The sequence below is a fragment of the Ambystoma mexicanum genome, chromosome 9 (genome assembly GCF_040938575.1).
Source record: "Ambystoma mexicanum isolate Mex_15411 chromosome 9, UKY_AmexF1_1, whole genome shotgun sequence".
Lineage (NCBI taxonomy): Eukaryota > Metazoa > Chordata > Amphibia > Caudata > Ambystomatidae > Ambystoma > Ambystoma mexicanum.
In genome coordinates this window covers 1,115,097,207-1,115,107,926 of record NC_090931.1, presented here as the reverse complement: position 1 = coordinate 1,115,107,926, position 10,720 = coordinate 1,115,097,207, and the positions used below count along the sequence as shown (strand labels likewise).

The window sequence follows — 10,720 nt, the reverse complement described above, 5'->3', positions numbered from 1 at the left end:
ATCATGGCCAAAATGTAGGCACCATTTCATACTGCACGTTTTCCTCTGCTTTTGCAACTGGTCTAATTGGTTTATTAATATTCACTTCGAAGATGGTGTCTTTCCCAGTTGCCTTGCATGTTACATCCTGAGAATACCATGAGTGCACTATCATCACTCTACACACATTTCTAAATATCTGTTTTTTTAAATTCTGAAACCTAGTAATACAAACCTGATTATTAATATGTGCCAATTAAACATAAGGTACGAATGGGAAATAGTGGCAATACAAAACAGTGGATATTCCAACCAACATTATATTAAGTTCACAATTTCATATGAAGGCCATACAATGTATTGCAAGTCTGGTGGCTAACGTTTTAGAGGTTTCTAAGAAATGCAGCTAACAGCAACTTGGTCACTTGCATTATGCTGACTAATACTAATGTTTAATAAAAAACACATATTTAAGGTAAATAAAAACAGAGCAGATTTTCAGATGGAAAGAAAAGGTCTGTTTGAGGAGTGATAACTATATTGAAAACCATTTGCATCAATGTTTCAAATATTCAGTTCCAGGTGATTTAAAGAAATATATATTTAAATACTTGCAAATAATCCCTAATCTAACAATGTGCAAATAGTATAAAAGCAAACGAATGAAAACTTTCAAAATTAAGGAAAACAGTTTAATGTTTCTGCAATAAAATACACAATACATGTAGTTTAACACATAGCTCCCTTTTAAAATGGTTTATAAGAACACTAAACAACGCTATTATTGGCACTCAACAAAATGCAAAGTGTAAATGTTTAACAGTATGTAACATATGGTTAAGAATCGTTCCCTCCTCTAGCATGGCATGGAAGACTTAAAAACTAGGCTCCAAAAGGCTACAAAATAAAGTACATTTTTGCACTTGAAATGATAAAGCAGCAATATTCGCTTCTAGAAAATATACATCATTTGTTGTGCAGCCATAAAAGTTGGACATTTTCAAGCATTTTGAATGATCCAGTCGCTAATGCTACTACAGAAGAAGAAACAAAGGAAACAAGTTATCTATTCTAGGTTTATACCATAAATCTCAGTGCAACCTTTGCAATCAATACTTTAATGCACGCAAAAAGAACCTTTGAAAGCCTATAGAAAATGCTTCACTCAGTGCTTTCTTTCTCATGCAAATATGTGTGCTGTACATATCATAAAGGCTGGTAAAAACTACCAGGGAGTGCTTCACTGTGCTATAGTGTACAATAATTAGGACTGGCAGATTTAACCACCACCAACTACTAAACGATTGTTCAGTCTTGCAAAAACACTGCAATTGGCACATCCTGTTCTGCATTTGTCAATTGTTGAAAAGTAGCTCATGCCACACAATTAAACAATGTTTAAGGCTTATATCAGGAGTTGACAGTCACAATTGCAAGTGCTGCATTCAGCAAGTCTGAATATTTCTGGAAACAAAACTTGAAAATGTGTTAGCTTTCTTAGATGGGGGGACACCATCAAGTGGATAAGCAGGCAGAGCTGAACACACCTTTCAAAACATCCACTTCTTTTTGGGGAGCAACATTCCATGCGCTTTAAACCCTACACATGAGAGGGTTTGGGGAAAACAAGCAGATGTGAAAATGAATTGTTTTTATTTTCAGAAAAAAACTATTTTTTATTTAAAGACAATAAATAGTAACTTTTTGTAATGCACAATTCATGTCTGTATACTAAAGTGGTATTCTTTAAAACAATGCATGCTGCAATAAATGTTTCCTAAAAATATACACCCAAGGATTGTAAAAAGCCTTTCATTCCTTGAACTGTCCTTATATTATATAAGGTTTGTTGCTGTATGTAATGTATGCCATAAACCTTTCAATTCATGAGAGTTTACCATCCGAAGGGCATAGGAAGTGTAAAATGCTAAAAGAAAATGATCATTCCGATGTAAGGAAACAGAATTTCCCAAATACATTACATTTCTTTGCATCATACTTTGAGCATTATTTTAAAAGCCTTATTGATGATGTGCTGTTAATCATGTTAATGGTAAATGTTTCATAGCTAAAAAAAAGGCCTTGTAACAGGCACTTCATTTAAATGTTGTTTACATTGTTTTTCATTAGAAACTCTAGTTAGGCTTTTTGGATTTCATTAAAGTCTGGTTTAATGCAATTTTTCCCCCATGTAAATAATGTTCCCTTTTGGGGATTGTCCAAAAAGGCCCACTAGATGGCAGTGCTGACCTTTCTACACAGATTCCTGTATTAAATTGAAAATTAAAAGCAAAATTAGTGCTGTCATATACTGGACATTTTCATACCTGAACATGACCCAAATGAACATTTCTAAGGGAAACAATGGGTAAGTACTGATAAAAAAACAACACAGAATTTAAGATTTTTCAAATCCTGGAAAAAAACACCACCAGAATTAACAAAATGTTTACACTGAAAACAGTCAACCCTAATTACAGTGCCTACATATCAATTTGAGGGCTACATGGTATGTATTATAGTGCATACTGTTTTTCATCCAATGGGAAGCCTACATCTAAAAAACAACAGATCACATGTTGTATGTTTCTATAATGCCATCTGGGCCTTGTGACAAATCTTGTGACATTGTCACTAACTCGCTGGGGGAAATCTTTCTTCATGTGGCCAGGGAAAGGCAGAAGATACCTGACTCTGACCCTAGGGGTGGCTATCTGTGGGAGGACCACATGAGGGAGGACAACCCCCAGGGAGGCAAGGTGAATTTGCTGGACCAAAGCAGACCTGTACCTATTTTTCTGGGTAACACCCACTTCCCTTTTCCCCATTCTTATATGGCATAGTGTAATGTGATAAGAGAGTCTCTAACTATGGCTGATCAACAACCTTACTTGCATCCCCCTCTACTTGATAATACTGAGATGAGGAAGTGGGTCGGAGTAATGAAGATCACTGGAAGCGGGAAGCCAACGCTGCATGCTTGTGGTTGGACATTCAAATACGGCTCACCTGAATAGAGAAAGAGACTCACCTCTCCCAATGCTGGTTGGGACACGGGAGGAAAGCAAGCTGCAGACCGGAGCAGAGAAGCTGCCAAGAGCCTTGTCCAGGGAAGTAAGGCAGAGGAAGGTTTGCCATGTTGGTGCTGCAGGCAGCAGGAGCTGACAAGCGGGGAGAGCCCAGAAAGGAACAAGGAGCCAAGGAGACATGCTCCCAGTCAGTGAAAAGGCTGCAGTGAGAACGATGAGACGCGAGGGACGCTGAAGCCACCAGCAGAGACCAGCAAGACCAGAGAAGGAGATTGGGACACCGGGGCGCTTCAAGGCGAATGGCGTGTACCGTTAACACATCAAGTGTGCCCAAACAAGGGAGCGGGGACATTAAGAACTGCTGAGAAAGGGTTGTTGACCCAGTGTATGAAAATGATAATTAACCGTATGCAAGAGAAAGTGATTAATGATGAGAAGTGCTAATCTGGGATTTGCACACAAATACTGAATTGCCTGAAAAAGCCCTGGCAGGAGAGTAAACCAGGCATTGCAGAAAAAGGGGAAAAGTCCCCTGCATGTGTATTATTGAACTGAATGTAAAAAGCCATGAGAGGAGGGCAAACAAGGCATTGGAGAAAAAGGGAAGAGTCCCATGCATGTGAATGGAAGGTGAACATCTCAAAGGGAAGAACCATACCCCTTTGGAGTGTGAACATTGCCTTGACTTGTGGAAATTGAGAAAAGTCAAAAAGGGAAGAATCATACCCCTTTGGAGTGTGAACATTGTTGAACTGTGAAACTGAAGGAAACTCAGGGGAAATGCCAGAGAAATCTTGGGGAAGGGAGGGACTCTTTCTGGCGGAACATTATTGGTTTTCTTTTCTGAACCTTAAGAACTTTGTGTTTGGAACTTTGGAAAGAAGATGCTGGTGTCCAGCTAAAAGACATCCCCATGTTCATGTTATGCTGAGTTTAGTGTGTGAGGGTCAGTTTAGGATTTTGGACACAGGACAGAGAACTCTTTTGATTTGGACATCCTGACACACACGTTCCTTAATTTTGTTGAGGCTGGAAAACCCCTAAAAAAGAGTTAGGGATAGGTAGGACTTCCCCAAACCCTGCTTTTATTTTATTAATAAAAGTCTTTAACCAACTCCAAAAATGCCACTGTGTCCGAGTCTTACTCTTGCTGCTGCTAACATTTGTAAAATATGTTGTCTCGGTATTAATATAAAAGCCTTACAAATGAAATGAAGACAGATTAAAGACCACACGCTTCCCAGTTAACATTACTAAGCATCCTTTACCCCCACAATGCACTGTTCATAACCTTGCACAATGCATCACTGATGACATCACAAATTAACTTGTATCTAAGGAAAGATATTCTCACTGTGTCTGCAGATTTTTGTATAATTCATAGTTTCGGCTGAGCCTATTTTTCTTCACTAACTGTTCACTAACTGTTTTCTAATTTGCCTGTTCCCTCCTTGTTTAATCTGCAGATCCAATTTGGATTTTAAATTCCTGTAACTCAGAGTTCGGTTTTTCTCTGCTAATACATCATGTATGATATCTCTGGGCTATACACTATTACATCCTGGTGTTATAAAATGCACGTATGTGCTACCTATACGATTATTTACCACTGTTCATAGTGTGATATGTAAGTAGATACGGCTGTGGATTCAGAAATAAATTATGCCAGATCGTAATCAAATGTTCTGCTTGTTCAAGCCAAACAAATGCTCATTTTCAGATCTGCAGCCATAACAGAAACTATATCTGTCTAGAGGCTTTAAAGACCGTTGAGCGGATCGGTATCATTAAAAACAGGATTTACACTGAAAGTACCCTGAGGTGGTTCTGGTGAAATGAAAACAAAATTGATGAGCGGTTCACAAATGTTCTGGACCTATTGCATCAAAACACATATTTTCATTTTACCTGTAAAACAATGTTTTTGATTCACAATGTTGGAAATCCTTAATTCAGGAGGATTATCTGCAAATAAGCAGCTTAATGTCATAGCAATATAAATAAGGAATATTATGATGTCATTCACAATTGTTATTAACACAAGCACATAGTTTAGCCCGGTTTATCACGGCACATATTACAATCTATGATCTATAGCCTTTTGTTCTTTAATTGGTAGGGTTACTGAAGATGCTTTCCATTTCCAAACTGCAGTTTTTAGAATGATTTAGTATGCACAAATTCTAGGTTTGCAAAGCTCTAGAGTGCAGATACCTTGGACCCCTCCGAATGTTTGTTTACCTTTCTTGGAAATGTAGCTGATGATTAAAGAATTTCAGCGTAGTAGAGTGATTGACTTGATTCACATCTACTTCAGACAGATTTGCATGGAGGCTTATTACATGCTGTGTTTATAATTATGCCAAGTAATTGACATGCTTGCATGCATACAAAACAATGGGTCCAATTGACCGTGTTGATATTCTGGGATTCCCATTGGATTAGATGCATATTTTATGAGAATGCTGCCATCCCCATGAATAATAGAAAACAATGTCTGTAGATGACACCGCACCAGTGAATTATGGGTTTTGAACACACTGTTTGCGCAACACACACACACCCTCAGACATGTATCTACATACATATCTAAATATGTATATAAAAATTCGTGTATGCACTTCCATGTAAACGTATATGTTCATGTCACGCATATGTGCACCATTTTAAATCGAACTGACAAGGGTCACAATTGTGCTCTCAGGTATCACAATAATTATTGTCTCAAGGAATAACATAATTAATATTTATTCATTTTAAGTTAACTTTAAAAAACCTATGGTGGGTTTTAAGTGCATTTAAGTTGTCTAAACACAACTTGCACATGCACAAATTGCATTTGGGCATGCTGTGAAATTGTATTTGCATTGGGGCTAATGTGGTTGAGCAAGCACATATGCCATTTGCAAATGTGCAGACTGTCTTTGCACATGAACAAAACACCACAATCTCCTGCGACCCCCACCCCCACCACGAGGCATAGTATAAGTGCAAGGTGCCTGCATATTGGTAAATGTATGAGTTTCCTGGCCTCTGAAGTTGCTTTAGTTTACCTGGTGCCCAACAAGGCCCTGCTGTGCTTACCCATTAGCCAGTATATGGACAGCCTTGTGGTTAATTGTGTTGGAATCTACGCATGTGCTCCTTTCATTAAGGACACTATAATGTCATTTTTCTTGAAAACCTATTCCGTTCCTGCTGATCAGTAATTCATTTGTACATCTAAAATGGTCGTTGGTAGGGATACATTATAGAAAAGCTACCGAGTTGTATTAGGGGTGGCTGTTTAGAAAATGCACAATGGAGAAGAAGTCAGTTGCTGTGAAAAGAATTACAACACAAATTCAAAGGTGCAGGAAAATACTTCACATTCTCATCGTCTTATGCCACACCATTTCCTTACAATTCCCCTTCTTCTAGTGCAGGGAAACGTGAAGGACAGGTGGTCTTGTGGTGCAACTAAACTGCATGCATTCTGCGTGCTTGAAATATACAAGAAGTAGTGCAGCTTTCATGAGAGAGCTGCCACCTACCAAGGGACTTAGAACTGAGCCTTTCCATGAAATAGAGTTTGGGGATTGCTGTTTATTTCCCCTGCCTCATCTTTGACACAATGACAGCAGGCTTATTTCTGAAAAATAATGTTAACAGTGATTGCAATTTCTGTGGCAGTCACAACGCCAGGTCAGCCGCCAACCGCCAGTGCCACTTTCGAACTTTCAGTAGAACACATAAGGCATGATAGATGTAGTGGCCATATTAAGTCCACACATCAAATCCCAAAAAGAGAGTAGTTCATACCAACAGATGCCAGCAACACCACACCAACTTTATGAAGTGGCAGGAAAATTAAAACAATTAATTCACCAACTCTCTGACTTTTCTGAACATTGTTAATAGTCAGCACATGACTCCATTCTTCCAGTTTGCAAGAGAGGTTCATGGTGTCACTGGTTACAATCCGTGGCATAGCGGCAATGACAAAGAAAAGAAATGCGGTTAGCTGTAATTATGGTAGCACTATACCTTATTTTTGATGATGGAGTGCGGTGTAACTGTGACATTCACTTTACAATATTTGGCACCATCCTAGTTCAACATTTGGTAAGTTTGAAAAAGCCATTCCAGAATTAATATTGTACAGTGAAATCTGCATCGTAACTTAAATGTAGCTTTCAGCAAATAAATAGCTTTTTATTTAGTTTTTTTGGTTTATATCAATGTTATAATTGTTTTACTCTTCATAATTCCATTTTTATTATAGTTTTCAAGTGATTGCAACATGCTCAAGTAGACTTTCCAGTCAATTAACCCAAATTCCAACAGGAATTGGCTTATAAATATGTTCCAACTGGAACTGTTTATTTGGAATTTCCACCATTGGAAATTGTATTTGCTGTATCTGTGCCTTGATACGTGCCCTAAATTACACATTAAATTGTCTAATATCTAATGAAGAAAACAAGCTCCTGCTGTGATGAAGATCCTGCATCTACAAGAACTATGGCTTGGGCAAAATAAATGTTCACCTAAAGATATGAGAGCATGAGAGATAGTATTCCCACTGGCTAGTGAGCACAGTACCACTGTGGTACACTTGGCAAAATAACATGATGCGTTTCTCTTAGTTAAGTTATGGCAAGTTAACTGATGGATGCTATTTTCCTCCGATTCCTAAAATCAAAGCCTGTGTCTGGAATCATGGCTGTAGCCCCCGGGTGATCCGCGGTTCCTGTGAGGTTTGTAAGTGTCCTGGTACGAGTCAGAGTACTCTTCTTCCACCAGAGGATAATGATCTCGGCTGTGTTGGGAACTGGAAGACAAGCGGTTCCTGCTCTTCCGAGCCCTTTCGTTGTGATAATTTTCATCGGCTGTCATAAGGCTTCTTCTTTCGATTGGCGAGTTTTCGGTTGAGTGGTTGCTATGCCGCATGCGCTGACTCTGCTGAAAAACAACAATTTAGAAGATTATTTCTTCCCCAAGAATTGATTTTTTTTCAAAGTATTAGTGCACTCCTTCAATAGCTATATTCTCTGTAACAACAAGTAAGTTACCTCAACAGTTAGATAGCTTTTTTGGACACCTGCAGCCATTGCGGAGACCTGTCTATCCTGAAGTTTGTAGATGAATGGCACTAGCACTTTACCATGAGTTGAAAGGAAAGAGCACTAGCAGTTTATCATCAGTTAGCAGATCCTTAGCAGTCTCATCCTTTGAAATCACTCCACTAGCAGATTATCCTTTAAGTGAAAGTAGAGCACACACATTTGACAGCCCTGTAAAGGCAGAGACTATCAGTTTGCCATTGTATAAAAGCAGAGCAGTAGCTTTTTGCTGTTATGCAAAAGCAAAGAAAGCAGCAATGTAAGGTCACGTCATAGAGTTTAGTAGACTGTGTAAAAGCAGAGATCTTACAGTCTACCACTGCGTTAATGTGGAGCACCACAAGTGTACAATTTTGTAGAAAATTATTATTTGCAAAATCAGAGCGCTAGATGTTGACGTTATGTAAAAATGTAACACTAGCAGTTTACAATCATGTTAAAGCAGAGTACTGGCAATTAACCATCATGTCAACATAGACACCACTAGAATTTAACCACACAGCCAATAGCTTTAGCTGTCGTATGGTGGGAACAATTTCTGAGCTCATGCACTCAGGCACACATAGGCAGATTGGGGCTATGCTGAGGGGAAAGCAGACAGAGTGGTGAGAAGGTGCAGGAGGGGTGAATGAATAAATAAGAAGGATGGAGGACGTGAGACTGAATGGAAGGGTTCGAAATTGGTGGGAGATAATTAACTCCTGAGTCTTCCCTAGGATAGCCTGGTTGAATTAAAACCAATAGTTACTTGGAGCTATTTTTGGCTTCCCAGGCCAACTGGTGCATTACAAACATGCATATGTGACATTAACTTTCAGTGTTTCAGAATGAAAATAAAGAAGAATTAGGACACATCTAAGAAATATTTAAAAGCTAAATGGATCATAACTAATGGGTAACAATGTAAAATGTGCATCTCATGTGAAAGTTAGATTTATAGTGTGCTGTGTACTCGCTTCTGGTTTCCCAGCGGTAGCTCCTGCCCACTGGATGATGCCGCCACCCAGGAGCTCGTTTTGGCTCCTGCTCATCTAATCTCAATTTTGAACCCTGGAAGAGCTATGAGGACAGATAAATGAATAAGGCTATGGTGCATGTGAAGAATCCTACGGATCCCTCACTGAAACCCTGCCTAAAGTCTCCTCCCAGGTGGCATGGGGAAGGCAGATGCTTCCTGGTCCCAACCCTGGCGGTGGTCTACTGCAGAAGGATCACCTGGGAGGAGACAGGGCCCAGGGTGGCGATGAGATCCCGTGGGACGAGACACAGTATTTGTCCTTTAAAAGGGAAAACATTTCAAGGTTACCAAAACAGGTAATGGCTTATTGTCATTATAATGTCCCTGATCCACATATATAATCTGTGGTTCTGGACACAAGTACCATCAAATCTGAGTAAGCATTAACCACAGAAAGACCCTTCAAGGTTTCCAGAATAAACACCATCCTTACTCCCAAAGGTATACTGTAAATTAATCTAGAAATGTTGCCTTAAATACATTGTCTTCCCCTGTTACAACAAATTCTAATGGTTCATTTTTAAATTACTTTAAAGAAAGTAAATCAACCCTTAAAATGAAACAAGTACCTAAAAGAACTACCTTTGTTTTTGGGGAGTACAGGTCCCATAATGCCATGAGTACTAAGACGAGGAAAAGGGCGGAAGAGGCATGCTGTAGCAGTAGTCAGGCAATTAAGCCTAATAGCCCACACCTGAAGGAGCCTGGGAGGCATAAAAGGCCCTCTCAGGTGCAGGCAATCGGAAGGAGCTGGAACTGTGGCTTGAGTGAGTGTTGTAGTAGTAGAAGCAGAAATAATAAGACACAGTGTTGGCAATCCAGGCAGAAGAGGGAGAACCAAAGGGATGCCAGAACGTTGATGCAGCAGAATTCACCTGCTTGTTCTGACAGGGTCCTATTCTCCCGAATTCTGAGTTGCGGAGGCTGCACAGCGGAAGGTGTGCAGGAAGACTGTCTTTCCCCTTGTGAGCCTAATTGCTGAGATTGCGCAGCAAGAAGCATGTTGGAGACCGAAGCGAGGAGCTGCTGTCAAGCCGTGGGTCTCAGGAGCGAGAGGGGCTCCTTAACAAAGTTGCCGGACCGGAAGCTGTACAACCGGCAAAGCAAGGATCACAAAAGATGGTGAGTTGAACCTGGCGTTATGATTCCTTGCACGAGTATCGCTGGCGACACCATCCAGTCCAATCTTCACTTGCATATAAGCAGAAGCGAGCTGAAGTTGTCAGTTGAACTTTTGACAATGGGAAATGGGAAATGTAACACTCGCGTGTGAACAAGCATTGTCTCAAACACTCACGTCTGAGGTAGAAGTATAACACATTGGCCAAATACTTAAAACTTTGAAGTCTAAAGTAAGCAGTGGTCGTGTGTGACCAAAAACAATTCTCAAGTGAGAGTCCATTGTTCAAGCATTTCAAAACTCTGAAACATAATGGAGAAGCAGTCGCGTGTGGCTAAAAATGATTCTCAAGTGGAGGTTAAGTTGAGAATCCATTGCTAATCTCTTTAAACATTACAAACTGTATGAAGAAGTGGTTGCATGTGCCTAATTCCACTTTGCAAGCAAAAAGTGATCATTACATCTTTAT

At 39.7% G+C, this 10,720-nt stretch overlaps 1 protein-coding gene across 5 annotated transcripts in view; it reads right to left on the bottom strand.

Moving 5' to 3' along the window:
• Positions 1 to 649: 649 nt before the first annotated feature.
• CACNB4 (calcium voltage-gated channel auxiliary subunit beta 4) overlaps positions 650 to 10,720 on the bottom strand; it is a 1,461,524-nt gene continuing 1,451,453 nt past the window's right edge. For 3 of the 5 annotated variants that reach the window (XM_069616451.1, XM_069616453.1, XM_069616455.1), the window contains one exon: positions 650 to 7,952. In XM_069616451.1, the coding sequence (XP_069472552.1) occupies positions 7,689 to 7,952 (264 nt within the window). In that variant the 3' untranslated portion in view covers positions 650 to 7,688. The remainder of the gene's footprint in view (positions 7,953 to 10,720) is intronic. The other 2 variants (XM_069616452.1, XM_069616454.1) reach the window with 1 other exon arrangement.